At 44.7% G+C, this 18978-nt stretch overlaps 1 protein-coding gene across 2 annotated transcripts in view; it reads right to left on the reverse strand.

Moving 5' to 3' along the window:
- The window catches only part of CA5B (carbonic anhydrase VB, mitochondrial), a 64276-nt gene that overhangs the window by 30807 nt on the left and 14491 nt on the right, over positions 1-18978 (reverse strand). Inside the window, exons 2-3 of one of the 2 annotated variants that reach the window (XM_011940263.1) lie at positions 8108-8187; positions 3792-3985 (exon numbers count right to left, since the gene is read on the reverse strand). In XM_011940263.1, coding sequence (XP_011795653.1) covers positions 3792-3933 — 142 coding nt within the window. In that variant the 5' untranslated portion in view covers positions 3934-3985; positions 8108-8187. Of the gene's footprint in view, positions 1-3791; positions 3986-8107; positions 8188-15356; positions 15441-18978 lie in introns of those variants that run through there. The other variant, XM_011940262.1, reaches the window with a different exon arrangement.

Consider the following 18978-nt stretch of genomic DNA (forward strand, 5'->3'; position numbering starts at 1 on the left):
CCTGCTTAAGGAACTCGCAAAGTGCTGGGATTACAGGCGTGAGTCACTGCACCCAGCCTTATCCCAAAATATATTTCTTTGACATATTTTGAAACGGCCCTGCAAAACCATCCCTTGTGGGATAAATGTGCATTCTGTAGAGAGCCCCTGTCCCTTTCCAGGTCTTTTCCTGATCCAGGAGAGATGTGACACATTTTAAGGTCCCATAAGAGATGTTTACCATCTAATCTCTCTAAACCTGCTAATGGGAGGCTTCATCTACATAACAAGAACCTTGGCTTCTACAGTCCCCCTTATCTTAACTCAAGCATTTCTTTCAGTTGACTTCAAGTCTTTAGGCAAAGCTTAACTTTTTCAACCAACTGCCAAACAGCCAAACAGAAAATCTTTGTTTTTTTGTCGCCCAGGCTGGAGTGCAGTGGCGCAATCTCGGCTCAGCCTCCCGGGTTCACGCCATTCTCCTGCCTCAGTCTCCTGAGTAGCTGGGACTACAGGCACCCGCCACTGCGCCCAGCTAATTTTTTGTATTTTTAGTAGAGACGGGGTTTCACTGTGGTCTCGATCTCCTGACCTTGTGATCTGCCCGCCTCGGCCTCCCAAACTGCTGGGATTACAGGCGTGAGCCACCGCGCCCAGCCAACAGAAAATCTTTGAATCCACTTACTTATGACCTGTAAGCCCCTGCTTAGAGATGTCCTTTCCAGGCCAAACCAAGTGTTGACGAAAAGAGTCAAACTCTGTAAGTATTTGAAGAGATTTATTCTGAGCCAAATATGGGTGACTGTGGCCCGTGACACAGCCCCCACATGGACCTGAGAACATGTGCCCAAGGTGCTCAGGGCACAGCTTGTTTTTATACATTTTAGAGAGGCATGAGACATCAATCAAATACATTTAAGAAATACACTGGTTTGGTCCAGAAAGGCAGGACAGTTCAAAGCTGGGGTGGGGGTTGGGGGGGCTTCTAGGCTATAGGTAAATTTAAACATTTTCTGGTTGACAATTGGTTGAATTTGTCTAAAGACCTGGAATTGGTAGAAAGGGAATGGTTAGGGTTAAGATAAAGACTGTGGAGACCAAAGTTCTTTTGAAGTCTTATAGTGGCTGCCCTTAGAGAAAATAGATGAGAAATATTTCCTATTCAGATCTTAGTTAATCTCTTTAGGATTGGGAGGGTCTGAAAAAAAAAAGATCTAGCTATGTTAATAGAGATTCTTTACAGATACAGTTTTTCCCCTACACAGAACAGCTTTGCAGGGCAATTTCAAAATATGGCAAAGAAACATGTTTTGGGGTAAAATATTTTGATTTTCTTCTTTGTCTTATAATGTTACACCAAAGTCAGGTTGGAAAGTAAATCACGATATATGGGTTAAATAAAACCCATCTGGTAACAATTCATGATTTGTGGGGCATGACTCCCCAGACCCCTTAGATAGGAATTTGGGCAAGATAAAAAAAATCAGAGTTTCGCCCTCACAAGGTATACCTTACAGGTATTGATTTACGTCTTGCCTGTAACTTCTGTCTCCCCCATGCTGTAACCCAACCACCTTGGGCATGTGTTCTCAGGACCTCTTGAGGCTGTATCATGGGCCACGGTCACTCATATTTGGCTCAGAATGAACCTCTTCCAATATTTTAGAGTTTGGCTTTTCATCAACACATGTTATCTTTTCAAACCCTCAAGAATCTGGGGTCATTCTTGGTCACAAGTGTACACTGGCCTTCTGTTGGGGTACCGAGCTGTCAGAAACAATGAGAACTGTCTTTACAATTGAGCAGATGAGAGTACAGAACATAGAAACAGGACCTGCTCAAAGGCCTAGAGCAGCAAAGACCACAATATTATTCTTGGGGCAAATAGGTTGGAACAGAGTAATATTCTACAAACAAAATCAAATGGTAGGCCAGGCGCGGTGGCTCAAGCCTGTAATCCCAGCACTTTGGGAGGCCGAGACGGGCGGATCACGAGGTCAGGAGATCGAGACCATCGCTAATGCGGTGAAACCCCGTCTCTACTAAAAAATACAAAAAGAAAAAACTAGCTGGGCGAGGTGGCGGGCGCCTGTAGTCCCAGCTACTCTGGAGGCTGAGGCAGGAGAATGGCGTAAACCCAGGAGGCGGAGCTTGTAGTGAGCTGAGATCCGGCCACTGCACTCCGGCCTGGGCGACAGAGCGAGACTCCGTCAAAAAAAAAAAAAAAAAAAAAAAACATCAAATGGTGACTGTCCCCTGTTTTTCCTAGTAACTTAGAAACAAGAACATGTCATCTGTTGTGGGAAATTCACTAAGTAAAGTTGCCCCTCCCGAAGCCACTACTGTTTGTTTTTTTTGTCAGCATTAAAAGCAGCAAACTATCCTAACTACATAAGCATACCGGATTTGGATGTTTAATTTCAACTGTCAAAAAAAAAAAAAAAACAGCAAAACTACTAATACTTTGTAACATAAACCCTAGACCACAAAGTGCCAGTGTTCAGAATAAGCCAGTCTCGGTAGGATGTGGCATATTTGTAGGAAACCACACCTAGCAACCAGAAATTTATTATGCCTCTGGCCCGTTTATTTGAAAAAGAACACAGTCAATGTTGAAGGAAACAAAATAAACTTACAGTGAAAATATATTTGTGGAGCAGTTTCAAGCCCTTGGATGTAGCTAGATTAGCACTACTAATTCACAAGCATTCCATTCTTACCTAGTCTTTTTATTATGTGCATATGGGGTCAAAGAAAATAAACATGAAAGTGGAGAAACCTAGACCTCAGTGCAACCCAACATTTGAAAACTCTGTGCCCGTGTTTTTTAAGTAACGGAAAACATGAAAAATTCCTCCTTAATGATAATACTTAGCCATTTCATATCTCCATTAACTCAAAGTTATCTGTCCACAAATACACACATTATCCTTTCCCATCCTCTCAACTGCCCTCTCTAGGGCAGTCATGCAGAGCATGTTTGGCAATCTGCAGACAGTTTTGGTTGTTATAGCTTCATGAGGGTGCTACTAGCAACTAGTAGGCAGAGGCCAGGAATGCTGTAAAGACCCTCCAGGACACAGGACAACCTCCCATAACACACAATGATCCATCCTCGGTGTCCATCACGCCGCAGTGGAGAATCCCTGCCACATCCGGACATGGACAATGCCTTGTATTTCCAGAAGGGGAACGAGATGAGAGAGGTGTGAGGAAGACCATTTCCTGCCTCCCTCAATCTTCCATCCTTACAGCAGAGCACACACTTGCAAACTGAACAGCTAGAATTAACTTAGCAATTCCTAACTCAGGACAGAATATTCCAGAATGTTGAAGCTAGTAAACTGCTTACAAACATTTACATGCAACTTCCAGAAATGTAAAGTTCCCAGAAATAATTTGTGGTTTGTGGATCAACCTTTGTTTAAAAGAAAAAAAAAAAAGACAATTGCTACCAAGAAATAATAAACAACAGGTTCCAAAGTATTAAACACTGGGATCTGTCTCTTGTCCAGTTTCTGCATGACATCATTTTAACATGCTAAAATTAGTGAAGAAAGAACATTCTACATTTACTTTCATGAATCAGTAGAGAAACAGCTATTCTCACAGTTCATAAGGCATATAATCCTGCACTGGAAAGCCAAAGACAACATAGCTACAAATGTTTAACATGTGTGATTATTATAAAGACAAGTATTTTTGCTCTTGCACACTTGCTCCCTCTTTTCTTTTTCTCTAAGAGATGAGATTTCGCTCTGTCACTCAGGCTGGAGCCCTTTTCGTTCTCTTTAAGGAAGTGGTGTACTCACAGGCTCGGTTCCGGGTTTTGTAAGTACAAGTGTAGAGGCTGCAGGGCCTCGTTGGCATGAATCTCGGAATCTGGAACTTTCTCCACAGCAATTTGCCTGGAGATGCTTGAAGAATGACCCTTAGGCTGTTCATCACCACCATCTTAGCTTGAAATCTTGATCAGTTCCCAGTTAAGTTGCAGGAACCTAATAACCTAGAGGGATGAGGGCAGAGGAGGGAAAGCTGTAAACAACAGAGACTTAAGATCATGGAGAAACCTCTAAGTAGGACAATATTCAGACTAGGAGTACACACCCTGAGGTGGAGGGAGGGAGGGCAGATGAGAGTTAACGGTTTATCCCCTCTTGTTCCTCAAACTCATTGGTCCCCTCAGTGGAGGGCAGGGAGGGTCCTGAGGACTGACTCACATGCTTTGCGTTTCCCTCAGGGTTGGCAAATATTAGAAGTCCAGAGAAAAGCTTCTCTTTAGCCACAAGAATGAAAAAACTGTTTACAGTACAGTTTCTTAAAAAAAAAAAAAAAAAAACATTGCTCCAGGAAATCCCAGTTAATTATCCAGCATGGTATTTACATGTACGAAGAACTCCAACATTAAAGCTCCCTCCAGGCTGTCGGACTAAAAACAAACATCTGTATCTAGATTGCTTACAAAAACAAAACAAAACCCACGATACATCCTGCCAAAATAGTCATGGGCAGTTTTGAAATCTGAGCTTAAATATAATCTATGACTCTTTGCCAATTTTTGGTGTAACACAATGGTCCTTGAACATGGGAAAACAGACAAAGTTAATCCTGAATTCTCTCTCCACCTTTCACATGGTCACAGTCAAAGTCTCAGAAGATGATGCTTTCCAAGGTATTCACTATGGTGTTCTGAAATTATGGTAATATTAACTTTGAACACTTTTCCCACCACAATACTGCTTCATCCATTTTCCCTGAAAACTATCCCTATTCCATTCTGAAATTTTGAAAAAAAAAATCAATTTTTCTTGGTTACACATTCATTCCACTACAGATTTAGAAGTGTTTAGTCTGAGTACTTGAGACACATTCAAACAGCTGTTCAGGACACCATTTGTGCAACCATGACTGTGGTGTGGCTGCAAGGCCATGTGCTCTGGCCCTGCTAAGATCTCGGCCTCACATCTATTTGCACTCCTGCCTGCCCACGTTCTTCCAACTCCTTTCTTTCCCTCCAGCCTGTGCAGATGCTCTTTTTTGTATTTTTCATAGAGACAGGGTTTCACCATGTTGGCCAGGCTGGTCTTGAACTCCTGACCTCAAGTGATCCTCCAACCTCAGCCTCCCAAAGTGCTGGGATTACAGCTGTGAGCCACTGCGTCTGGCTATCCCTGGTTAATTCTGTTTATTTTTTTTAAAGATGGGGGGGGTGGGTCTCACTATATTACCTGGGTTGGTCTCGAACTCCTGGATTCAAGCAATCCTCCTGCTTAAGGAACTCGCAAAGTGCTGGGATTACAGGTGTGAGCTACTGCATCTGGCCAGGTTATAGTTTTACGTGTGTATTTGTGTATATACATTTTTGAAGGGAGCATGTATGTCAAAATGGACCTTATTTAAGAGATGCAAATGTTTGACTCAGGATTTAAAACATGGACTGGTAACAAACTTTCAAGGGATTATCTTGATAGTGCCTTGAGCTAAATAATAGTGATATAGGAGTTGAGAAGAAATTACTTAGGCAGATAGTGAGGGTATGGGAGTCCTCAGTAAGGTTTTCCTTTTAATAAAAAGCAGCCCCCAAATCATTTTCTTTTCTAACAAAGAGAAGCCTGTAAAATCGAGCTGCAGACATAGACAAGCAAGCTGGAAGCTTGCACAGGCGAATGCTGGCAGTTGTGCCAATAGAAAAATACTACCTAGGACTAGGCATGTTCAAAATGGTGGCTCCATCTTCTCTTTGCCAGCCAAGTGTACAGTAAGGAGCAGACAAGATGGCACTGGCCAAGTAGAAAGCCCTTTTGCAAAATAAGATTAGGGTGGGACGATCAGCCTTCCCACATGCTATGTAAACGTCACATCTGTTCGAACCAACCTGTGGCCCCTATGTAAATCAGACACCGCCTCCTCACGCCTGCCTATAAAATCTGCTGCAGTCTGCCACTTGTCCCTTTTTTGGACGCCTCTCTCGCAAGAGAGAGAATTGCTCTCCTCTCTCCTTTCTTCTGCCTATTAAACTTTCCTTAACTCCATGTGTGTGTTCCAGTCATTAATCTTCTCGGGGTGAGACACTATACCCCAGAAAACAAAGACGCGCATTAGCACCCTGTTTTCAAATAACTTCCTTAACTGAATTAATGGAGCAAACTTAAAGAACAATAGGCCATTGGCAACTTCAATTTAGAATCTCACTCTGCTTTGTTTTTCTTAATAAAGAAAAACTTTATTATGGAAAACTTCAATTTTATGCTAGTATAGTAAGAACACTATAATAAAACCACCTACATACCCAATATTCCATTTCAACCATCTGTTCATGGCCAATCAAGTTTTATTTATACTTCTCCTACCCCCCCTGCTATTTTTCCTCCCCAGCTTATTTTGAAGCAAATTCCCAGACATCCTATCAATTTATCCCTCATTGTATTTCTGAAATCAAAGGACACTGATTTCATCTCCTCCTCAAACAATCAGCAGCAAGCCTAGCCACCTCCACCCATTCCCCTAAACTGCCTTTGAAAAACTCCTAACCTATGAGCTTTGGCGGAGATTATTTCACTACTAATTCCATCTCCCACATGGTGTGGCCGGCCCCGTGTCTAACTAAACTCTTTCTTTACTACAATGCTGAAACCGCCTTTGCAAAATTATAACTGAGGAAATTATGACAGTGAATAAAATCAGACCTAATCAACTCCATCTTGCTTCTAACCTTTAAGCTGTCCTTGTTTATTCCTGGATGTAGGCCGAACTAACTTTGGGAAGGAATTCAGTTCATGGCTTGACTGAAACAAAATTGATAGCAGCCCTTTCCCAAAAAGACCCCCTTCTTGCCTGGGGACGAGTCTGCCTTTGCAGGACTAACAACTTAGCTAGTGGTTAGAAATTACAGTTTAGGGGTTGTGCAGCCTCTGGCTCCAAGAGTTTGAACCTCCCCAAATTGCTCCTTGGGATAACATCACTATTGTAAAACCTAAGATCAACGCTTGAGATATTTTGCAGACCCTGCACTCGATGGATCAGCTGACACCACCCAGACCCATAATCTGGCTCAATCAGTTCTGCCATCCCACCCAGGAACAAAAGACAGCAAGAAAACCTCACTTTAACCCCCTATAATTCCATCTCCAACCTGAGCAATCAGCCCTCCCCACTTCTCAAGCCCTTACCCACAAAATTATCTTTAAAAACTCTGATGCCTGGATGCTCGTGGAGACTGATTTGAGTAATAATAAAACTGTGGTCTCCACACAGCTGGCTCTGTGTGAATCACTCTTTCTCCACTGCAATTCCCCCGTCTTGGTAAATGGATTCTGTCCAGGCAGCGGTTGCAATGCCATGGTCTTTCTTTGTGCAGCAGGTAGGAAGAATCCCTTGAGCGGTTACAATAATATGAACTGAAATGGTTAAGATTAATGCTTAAAGTACACCCTTAAATTTATGCAAGAATCTAGAACCCAAGGAGCAGGAAAAATAGTTGCTCAGTTACACTATACAAGAAATTCAGCCGGGTGTGGTGGCTCACGCCTGTAATCCCAGCACTTTGGGAGGCTGAGGCAGGTGGATCGTAAGGTCAGGAGATCGAGACCATCCTGGCCAACCTGGAGAAACCCTGTCTCTATGAAAAACAGAAGATTAGCCAGGCATGGTGGCACATGCCTGTAGCCCCAGCTACTCAGGAGGCTGAGGCAGGAGAATCACTTGAATCCGGGAGGTGTAGGCTGCAGTGAGCTGAGATCGTGCCACTGCACTCCAGCCTGGGTGACAGAGCGAGACTCCGCCTCAAAAAAAAAAAAAAAATTAAACAAAACAAAAAAACAAGAAGTTGATGCTTTCTGTGGCTTCAAATGGTGCAAGCTATGAAAGCTCTCCGAAAAAGCTGCTAAGTGTTATATAAATATAAGTTATTATTACTCAAATTGATTTTGTTAAAATGCTACCCATTGTATAAATGCAGAAAGCTAAGAAAATAGTCATTTTAGATGACTTTTAATATCATTTTTTGTTTTCTTTTAAAGCCAATAAATATCCCCAAACAATTGCAACTAATCAGGATTCCCTCTGATAAAACTGATTTGACATTAAAATGAAATTTCAAAACCTTCTAAAAGATATAGGGAAACCTTGCGTTAACTGTGCTTCCTTTCCATTGATTTCCAGTCCTGAACTGAAGCAATAGTGAGCGATTATCTCATGTCGAGCACTGTGCTTGTGTAAAGATGAAAAGATCATGCTCTTTCTCTATTCCCACAAGCTTGCAATCTACAAAGAAAAACTATTGAAACAAATACTTCTTTTTTGTTACCTTTTCAAAAATTGTGATAAAGCATACATAATAGTTATTTTAACCAGCTGTAAATGTACAAATTCAGTGGCATTAAATACATTCACAGTGTTGTGCAACCATCACCACCATCTGTACCCAAAACTTTTTCATCATCTCCAACATAAACTATGTACTCACTAAAGAAGAACTTCTCCTCTACCCCGTATCCCCTGGCAATCTCTCTTTTACTTTATGTCTCTGTGTATTTATTTGCCTATTCTAGGTACCTCACATAAGTGGGATCGTACAGTATTTGTCCTTCTGTGACTGGCTTATTTTACTTAGCATAATTAAACAGATATTTCTTTTCTTTTCTTTTCTTTTTCTTGAGACAGAGTCTCGCTCTGTCACCTAGGCTGGAGTGCAGTGGTGTGATCTCAGCTCACTGCAACCACCACCTCCCAGCTTCAAGTGATTCTCCTGCCTCAGCTTCCAGAGTAGCTGGGAATACAGGCGCCCGCCACCATGCCCGGCTAATTTCTGTATTTTTAGTAGAGACGGGGTTTCACCATGTTGGCCAGGCTGGTCTCGAACTCCTGACCTCAGGTGATCTGCCCGCCTTGGCGCCCCAAAGTGCTGGGATTACAGGCGTGAACCACCGCGCCTGGCCATAAACAAATATTTCTTAATCAAAGCTGGACACGATGACGGCCTTGATTTAGTGCAATGAGAATATATGGTGCAGGGGCTCTAAGTTTCAGGAAAGGGTGGCATCTGAAAAATGTATCGTAGGAGAGAGATAATTTAACAGGGAGGCAAAGGCAGAGGGATGGACAGGGGAACCTTCCCCGATGATGAGGAGGTGGAAGGGGATGATTAGGCCCCAAGGCCGAAGAAAACAATTAGAGTCAAAATGGGCAGAACCTTAGGTTTACTCAATAAACAATTCTAGTGTCAGGGGAATATGGGCAAACAAGTGGAAAAGGCCTCCGTTCTTGCTCACAATCGAGTTAGAATGAGACATAGTAATTTTTGGGAGGATGATGGCAAGTACAATGCAAAGTCAACAGAAAGGATGTGTGGGCTCTGCCTTCAAAGGGAAGGTTGTGATAAGACAAGGCCGAGGGCATGGCCGCCAGCCAGGAGAGCTGTACAAACAGATGAGTGACCACACACCAGGCCAAGCAGGCACAGGGCCCTGCACAAGAGGTTGTTGGGGGTGGGCGGGGGGGGGGGTCTGAGGCCTATTAGCATGGCACTCAGAGAAGTCTGGGAAATGACCCTTGACTCTGCTCCACAGAGAGCCATCCGGAAAGCACTGAGGCATGGCAAGCTGGGACTGACGGCCAGGGCCATGGTCATGCCTTGAGGACTGCCCTGCATTCTGTAATCACACTGTCTGCACAACACCAAGGCTGGAGGCCAATGACACCTGGCCTAGAGGAAGTTTCTCCTGTACATCCAGACTGACTCTCTAGGGCTAGGGGGCAGGAGGGCTCCAGAGGGCCAGACTTCACCCTCACCTTCACCCTCTCGGTCATTCTCCTCTACACTCAGTGGTAGATTGCTTGTAGTGGTCCAAAAGTCTGAACCTCTATCTGTGCCCCAGAATGGTGCTGATCTCACTGCAGGGGACCCTGACTCTGAAGATTTTCTTTTTCTCCTTTAGACAAAACAAAAACAAAAACCCGCAAACCTCAAACCAGTTTTTCTGAAAGAAAGCCAAGAGTATTTCTGACCTTCCCATCATTCCAAGTCTGCTATTAATATTTGTCAACACACTGGCCAAGCAGATGCCCTGGGGGTGCAGTAGGAGGTGGGGCAAGATGAGGATTTGAGATTAATTTGGGGAATATGAACTTCCGAGAGACTGGAAGGCTTTTGGATATTATTCCATGGGTACAGGAGAAAGCAGTGATGGTTTCTGATGACTCTGACAATGGAGTACAGGATGGATGGGAGCAAGTAGAGCCAGGAAAGTCAGGGAGGAGGTGATTCCTTTAACCATCCTTCATTCAATCCATCACTCTTTTATTCTTTTTGTCATTAAGATATCAATTGGACATCTATTAAGTAAGAAACATGGTTCTAGGTTCATTGGGGAAGAGAACAAAGCTCTTACCCTTGTGGAGCTCACATTTTAGTAGGGCATACAGGTAATAAACAACAAATGTAATAAACAAGTCAGTTGTAGAGACAATTTGAATATGTCCAGTAAAAAGTGGAGCAGCGTAAGATGAATTTGGAGTGCCACTTGAGAGAGGGTGTTATATTTTTAAATATATTGCTCACAGGAGGCCTCGTTAAGAAGATAAAATTCGAGCAAAGGATTGGAGGAGGTAGGGGATTAGTTACATGGCTATCTAAAGGAAGGACATTTCAGGCGTGGGGAACTGCCTGGGCAAAGATCCTGAAGTGGGCGTATGTCTGGCATATTCAAGGGATAGTAAGGAGGCCAATATGGCAGGAGTAGAGTGAACCAGGAGGAAGGCAGTAGGAGATGAGGTTCACAGGTAATGGATGACAGATCAAGACTTCTGGGCTACTGCAAGGGTTCTCTTTCTCTAAGTTAGGGTTTCTCAGTCTTGGCACTATTGACAGTTTTGATTAGATGACTCTTGGTTGTGGGGGAATGTCGTGCATTGTAGGGTGTTTAGCAGCATCAGTATTGGCTAGCATCCAATAGATGCCAGTTCCACCCTATACCAGAGTTGTTACAACAAAAAAATATCTGCAGACATTGCCAGATGTCCCCTGGGGGAGGGGAATAGGATTACCCCAGGTGGAAAACCACTGCTCTAAGTAAAAAGGGGAGACAATGGAGGTTTCTGAGCAGAGCAGTAACATTTTACATTTACATACAGTAATTTACATTTTTAAAAGATCACTCAGGCAGGGCGTGGTGCCTCATGCCTGTAATTCCAGCACTTTGGGAGGCCGAGGTGGGAGAAGAGGATCACTGGAGGTCAGGAGTTCGCAACCAGCCTGGCCAACATGGTGAAATCATGACGCTACTACAAATACAAAAGTTAGCCAGGTGCGGTGGTGCATGTCTGTAATCCCAGCTACTCGGGAGGCTGAGGCAGGAGAATCGCTTGAACTCAGGAGGTGGAGGTTGTAGTGAGCACTCCAGCCTGGCGTCAGAGTGACAGAGCGAGACTCCGTCTCAAAAAAAAAAAAAAAAATCACAGCATGTCTTATTGAAAATTGCCTTGGGGAGTAGAGACCGGGAGGAACAGGAAAGAAGAAGGAAGTAGGAAAGAAGTAGGAAAACCTTTTAGGGATAATCCAAGGCTTGAACTAATCCAGAGATGTCACAGTGGACGTGGTAAGAAGTGGTTGGATTTTTGATATATCTTGAATATACAGCCCATAAGATGTGAACGAAAGGAGTTAAGGATTACTGGAAGATTTTTGGTCTACACAACTGGAAAGATAAAGTTACCATAAACTGAGATAGGGGAGACAGTGGGAGAAACAGGTTTTGGGTGGGAAATAAGTAGGTCAGGTCTAAGCATGTGGAGTTTGAAGTGAAACTCCAATAATCCGAGTGAGAGAATATGAAGCACTGAACTGGGCAGTGACAGTAGAGTTGGATAGGGTACTTGGTATTCGAGAGACAGCCATTGTGATTTTTAAAATGTAGGGTCTGTCACTCAGTTAAGGGAGAATAAAAGGAAGAAGTGGAGGAAGACCTCATTTAATAGCTGGAGTGATGCTGGCAGTAGGACGAGGATGAATCCCTGTACAGAAAAATAGAACTTGTCGGGCTGGGCACAGTGGCTCACATCTGTAATCCCAGCACTTTGGGAGGCCGAGGCGGGTGGATCAAGAGGTCAGGAGTTCAAGACCAGCCTGGTCAAGATGGTGAAACCCCATTTCTACTAAAAATACAAAAATTAGCCGGGCGTGGTGGCAGGCGCCTGTACTTGGGAGGCTGAGGCAGAGAATTGCTTGAACCCAGGAGGTGGAGGTTGCAGTGAGCTGAGATAGTGCCACTGCATTCCAGCCTGGGTGACAGAGCGAGACTGACTCAAAAAAAAAAAAAAAAAAAATAGAATCTGTCATGAGAAATAGGGAAGAGAAAGATGATGGCAGGTCATACCTCTAATCAAATTGGGTTTTTTTTTTTTTTGAGACAGGGTCTCCGGGTCAGGTGCAGAGGCTCACACCTGTAATCCCAGCACTTTAGGAGGCCGAGAAGGGTGGATTACTTGATGGCAGGAGTCCCAGACCAGCCTGGCCAACATAGCAAAACCCCATCTCCACTAAAAATACAAAAATTAGCCGTGCATGGTGGTGCAAGCCTATAAGCCCATCTACTCGGGAGGCTGAGGCAGGAGAATCACTTGAACCCAGGAAGTAGAGGTTGCAGTGAGCCGAGATCACGCCACTGTACTCCAGGCTAGGTGACAGGGCAAAACTCCATCTCAAAAAAAAGAAAAAGAAGGAGATGGGGTCTCTGTCACCCACGCTGGAGTACAGTGGCATGATCTTGGCTCACTGTACCCTCCACCTCCCACGCTCAAGTGATCCTCCCACCTCAGCCTCCCAAGTAGCTGGGATCACAGGTGTACCACCACGTCCAGCTAATTTTTGTATTTTTGGTAGCGACGAGGTTTCGCCATGTTGTCCAGGCTGGTCTCGAACTCCTGGCCTCAAACGATCCACCCACCTCAGCTTCCCGAAGTGCTGGGATTATAAGCGTACAGGCGTGAGCCATGGCGCCCAGCCCGCTAATCATATTGGATTTAAGGTGTCAATGGGACAGCTGAGAGGAAAGGTCTAGGAGAGAGTTGGCAACAGATCTCTGGTGCTCAGGAGCGGTCAGGAAGCTACAGATAGAAAGAGAATCCCCTACTCCCAGCAGTTACAGGTGTATCAAGGGAGACTCACAAAAAGGAGCCATGAAGGATGCTGAGACTGAGAACAAACAGTCAAAGGCAATCAAGGAAGGAACAGAGCTTGGAAGGTCCAGGTGAGGAGGTTCCAGGAAAATCCAAGTAAACAGAAATTCAATTTAGCTAATACTAGATTGCAATACCTATAACAACACATAAGGTTATTTTTGTTCAGGCCTAAGGTCTATCCTCTCTGTTAAATTAAAAGTTATAGTTTAATTAAGAGTTGGTTATTTAAACTTACTCACTGCATTCATAAAACCCAAGTTTGTGAAACCAAAAATAATGTTTAACCATCAAACACAGCACGTAACTATCAACTAATACCATACATTACTGTATTTCATGGAGAATCTGTCCATACCTAAGTTTGTCCATAAAGATGGGTCCCTGGGCTCGATGGACTACAGGGGAGCTTTCTGTGTTATATGCTGTTTGCCATCACTGAAGATTTATGTATATCCTCGGATTTTGCTAACCTGCCCCTTAGCTGTTTTCCAGACTTAGAAATGTGTGGAAACAAAGATTCTGAAAGCCCTCAATGAATCATTCATAAATCTTGTATTTATTAAACGACAAGTAGCTTGAACTCTGCCTGATTAAGCCATTCATATGTAGGCAAAACAGAAAAAACAAATGTACTCTGACTAAAGGTTACAATTACATTGGAAAAAGTTCCTTCATTCTCAACAGATTGACTCTTCCTTTGATCACCTCTTGATTTCAAAAGGAAACAAGCTTTTTTGCAATTCCCAAATTAGAGATTATGTTGCAATATCTTGACTGAGAAAGCTCAGCTTCCCCCTCTCACCCACTTCTTCCCTGGGAGCATGATCCCAATGTGTGGTAGCCAAAGGTTTCAAAATATGTTTCTAATAATTGCCCAGTGCCACCAATGAGATGAAATGCATTTTCCCCTTTCCGTCCAATTTCCCAAATATTCATATTCATTCATTCACTCACAATTCATTCAACCTTTACTGCGTTCCAATTGTGAGTGGTTGTAGCTTTTTGCCTGGCTCCAGGGAGAAGACGGCAGGTGTGTACAGGCACAGAGAACGGTGCCCTTGCTGCTTTTGGCATTTCAGTGAATTCCAACCCTGGTGCTGAGGTTAAAAAAAAAAAAAAGTACCTGAGTAAAAACTATTCCTAGAAAGCTTTATGGTTTTCCACTTCCAACATACCCAAGAAGAGTGGCCACTCCTGAGGGATGTGCAGGGACAATTCAAGGGTATGCTCTGGGGTAGCTTCTCTCACCACAGAAATAGGGCTACTTGTCTCCATACTCCAGCAAGACTTTTAAACAGCAGAGTGACGGCCAGATTATCAGTAAAGGAAGAATGGGAAGCAGAAAGCAATGCGGTTTTCAGTGGTTAAGAGAGAACAAGTTCTTTTCAAACTAAAGTGTACATATCAACTCCCCTTGTCTCTCAAACTCTCTCAGTGAAAATACACCTGAGGGAAGGGCACTGACACCAATATTAACCAATTGCCACAAGCCTCAGGGCAGAAGCACTTAACATTGAATGCCACAAGAATCAGGAAAACCAACACGGTTTGTATTTGCAGGTTCCTCTCCTTCAGCTTTAGGGCTGAGCACAAAACAAAAAGGCTAAAAGGAACTGCAGAGCGAAGAAGACTCAGATTTGCCCGCATGGCACAATTGTGATGCTGATCCCCTATTTTGGGGGTGGGTGGCTGTGTCTCTCCACAGCCCCTAGCATAGTGGGCGGTGCGGATACAATACAGATCTGAGGGAGTCCCAGTTTACTGCGCCTCGGTTTCTGGAACCGCAATCTCAGATTTGTTGCCCTTACCCCCGTCTCTAGCTATTCACAGCAGGCTGGACTTTCTGGAGTTATTTGGATTCAACCAACCTTGGCAACCCTACCTACCAAGGAACTGCCCTCGCCCACCCCCTTTTCTCTACAACAGCTATTATCGCGTCCTGTGCAAAGAACCTTAAAGGATGACAGCCGTTTGGTAACTCCCATAGTGGAGGAAGAGGGCTGGGGTGGGGGAGTTCGATACCCCATTAGGCCCCACTCAGTACTCCGGGGCGCCCTGCCGGGACCCAGACAATACTCGCAGGATCAACAGCTCTCCTAGCTCCGAAACCCGGTGGGGCGGGGAGTCGTGGGAAGAATCTCGGCCCTGTCTGGATCGGCCTGCCCCTTGTCGCCCCACTCCTCTCGGCCACCCGTCCTTACCTGAGCGTCTCTCCAGATCACGAACCTAGCCGCTCGCTAGTCTCCGGGGATCCGCAGCCTGCACGCCAGCCGATCAGAGCTACGCCCCCTCGTGCCCTGTTACGCCCCACATACTAGGGCCGCGCCCCTCAACCAAGGCCATGCCCCACCTGGCAGATCCACGCCCCACTACATCCGCACGTACCGCCCTGGTCACGCCCGCCCAAACCGTGCCAGTCTCTGCCCTCCACCCTGGCCGCACCCCTTTAGCTACAGCCACGCCCCTCTCGCCCGGGCCACGGCCCCATTCCCCCCTGCTCCCTCCTGACCACGCCTCTACGCTCCGCCTGGGCTCGTCCCTCTAGCCTGGGCCACGCCTCTGAGCCCCGCTCTGGCCCCGCCCCCGAATCCCCCGCGGGACCACTCCTCCCTCCTCCTGCTCGCAGCTGGCCGCATTTGTGGATTGAAACTAGACCTGAGGCTTTAGAGCCTTATCTAAAAAGTGACTTTCCCTCGGTTCCTCCCATCTCCAAACACCACGACTTTATGTGCTGGGAACAGGTGACTCAGTAGGGAAACAAACAATGCACGTGTCCTTTCCCGCTAGTTTTCATGTCTAATTTACCCGAGTTTCTTTAAGCCAGTTTTTATATCCTCTGAACTCGAACTGTGGACCGGTGTTCCTTCCAGCCCAAGTTTCATATCCTCTAAAGCAGAACCGTGGATGTGTTCCTTCTAGCCTCTTAGCCGACCTTAAATGCTAGGCAGATGAGTGGAAAAAACAGAATTCCTCTACTGCCTGATGTCTCCTCCAGATGGCCTTTCCTAGGCACCCAGTGCCCCGTTGCTGCTGAGGGCCCGTGAAGACATCACCCCCGCTTTGTGCTTTGAGATTACTCTGCTATCCTTCTTCCCTCCATTTACAACTCTGGGTCCACGTGAAAAATGTGAAGAAGCTATAACCAGCTTTCTTCCCCTGTGTACATACATCTCTGACTCATTCATGCAAATTTCATTTATCGAGTACAAGCTCCCCTGACAAATAAGACAAACCTCAAGGAGCTTACAGTCTGAAGTTGCCCCAACTTGGGTTTGGATGAGAAAATTGGGGAAGATGTGGCAAAAGGTTAATAGGTGGAAAAGGAGTTGGTAATCTCAGGTCTTCTTGACCCCATTAGTAGGAATATTTTGGGGTAGTAAACATAGGAAGTCACTTTTATAGTATTTAGTACATTTCTTTACACAGTAAATTATCAATAAATCTTAACTGAATATCTACTCTTCCACATGTATAGAAAGATATAATTTGCCCCCTTTGTAGAAGTAAAATTTGCTACTTATATTGCTTCATATGCCAATAATAAAGATTTTATAATCACACAGTTCTTTTTTCTTCTCTTCCCACCCTCCCTTGCATTTCTGGCTTGAAGACAGTGAGAATATTCAAAATGTTGGGCTAGAAAGAACACAGAGAAAAGAATAACTTTCAACAGAACACTTTCATTATGCTCACCCTGACCCTGAGAACTCTGCCTCATTTATAAAATGTTTCAACTGTCAGTCATTTTTTGCCTGAAAAATGAATTCACAGAAATTGGTCCAAATACAGCCTATATAAATTACTGAGTTGATCTTTATACAAGTAGTTCTACCTCACCTTCTTCCACAAATGATTTGAGGCAGCTTACTAAAATATAGACATTACTAGATTTAAAAAATAGGGGAAGGAACCAAGGAAAGGAGAGCTTAATGGAAGGAGAATGATGTGGCCAATGATAAGATTAACATTTAAGTTTGCACTCCATCAGATCCAGAACAGTTGTCAGAAGTAGACCAGAAATTTGACCCTAGCTAAGCCATAGAAAAGAGGAAATAACAATCATTTTGAGGTTTTTACTGTTCATAAGATAAAAACTGGTTTTTTTTTTTTTTTTTTTTTTTGAGACACAGTTTCACACTTGTTGCCCAGGGTGGAGTGTAATGGTGCGATCTCAGCTCACTCCAACCTCCGGCCCTCGGGTTTAAGCGATTCTCCTGCCTCAGCCTCCTGAGTAGTTGGGATTACAGGCTTGCACCACCACGCCCAGCTAATTTTGTATTTTTAGTAGAGACGGGGTTTCTCCATGTTGGTCACGCTGGTCTTGAACTCCCGACCTCAGGTGATCCACCCGCCTCGGCCTCCCAAAGTACTGGGATTACAGGTGTGAGCCACCGCGCCCGGCCTTTTTTTCTTTTTTTTTAAAAGGAGTTTCACTCTTGTCGTCCAGGCTGGAGTGCAATGGCGCGATCTCAGCTCACTGCAATCTCTGCCTCCAGGGTTCAAGCAATTCTCCTGCCTCAGCCTCCCGAGTAGCTGGAATTACAGGCACCTGCCACCATGCCCAGCTAATTTTTGCGTTTTAGTAGACACGGGGTTTCACCATGTTGGCCAGGCTAGTCTTGAACTCCTGGCCTCAGGTGATCCACCTGCCTCAGTCTCCCAAAGTGCTGGGATTACAGGCGTGAGCCACCGTGCCCGGCTGTTTTGTTTTTATAGAAGCAGTTTTTCTTGAATTTTAGTCCTGAGAGAAATACAGTTTCCTCATAAAGATGATGTAGTGAGCCTAGTGGGAACTATCTATGTGTCATAAGGAGTGACACCCAAATCCCGTCAATGGAAACTACTGGCACAATCACAAAGCACAGTGCATTAAATCAATTCTATGAATTGGCCAGGCACAGTAGATCACACCTGTAATCCCAGTACTTTAGGAGGCTGAGGTGGGAGGTTTGCATGAGCCCAGGAGTTAGAGACCAGCCTGGACAACATGGTGAAATCCCATCTCTACAAAATTAGCTGAGTGTGGTAGTGTATGCCTGTAGTCCCAGCTACTCGGGAGGCTGAAGTGAGAGAATCACCTGAGCCTAGGGAGGCTGAGGCTGCAGTGAGCCATGATCACACCACTGCACTACAGCCTGGGCAACAGACTGAGATCCTGTTTCAAAAAAAAAATAATAATTCCATGAACCATCAACATATTTCTGTTCACTTGAATACACAAGCCCTCAATGGTCTGGCTTAATCCAGGGTAGCATTTAGATCATCTTTCCTCAGGATGGCAAACAGGTTTCAACTCACATGTTAACTCTGAACTATTTGTAGTAGCTGCCTGAACAACTATGTTGAGAAGTTTGGGCGCTTTGTCCAGGCTCAGAAAGAAAAAGTTCTGTACTCAGTTAACAATGCTGTGGGTGTAGGATAGGTAAGTGGCAGCATGCAATAACCTACCTGGTACCTCTGCTTTGTAGAAATAGAGGTCTTGCATGTAGAACTTTTGTGCAGTCACTCAAAATCAACAATTCTCACGGTCGGGTGTGGTGGCTCACACCTGTAATCCCAGCACTTTGGAAGGCTGAGGCGGGTGGATCACCTGAGGTCGGGAGTTTGAGACCAGCCTGACCAACCTGGAGAAACCCCATCTCTACGAAAAATAGAAGATTAGCCAGGCATGGTGGCACATGCCTGTAATCCCAGCTACTTGGGAGGCTAAGGCAGGAGAATCGCTTGAACCCGGGAGGCAGAGGTTGCAGTGAGCCAAGATTGTGCCATTGCATTCCAGCCTGGGCAACAAGAGTGAAATTCTGTCTAAAAAAAAAAAAAAAA

This window comes from Colobus angolensis, unplaced genomic scaffold (assembly GCF_000951035.1).
Source record: "Colobus angolensis palliatus isolate OR3802 unplaced genomic scaffold, Cang.pa_1.0 Scaffold188, whole genome shotgun sequence".
NCBI classification, from domain to species: Eukaryota; Metazoa; Chordata; class Mammalia; order Primates; family Cercopithecidae; genus Colobus; species Colobus angolensis.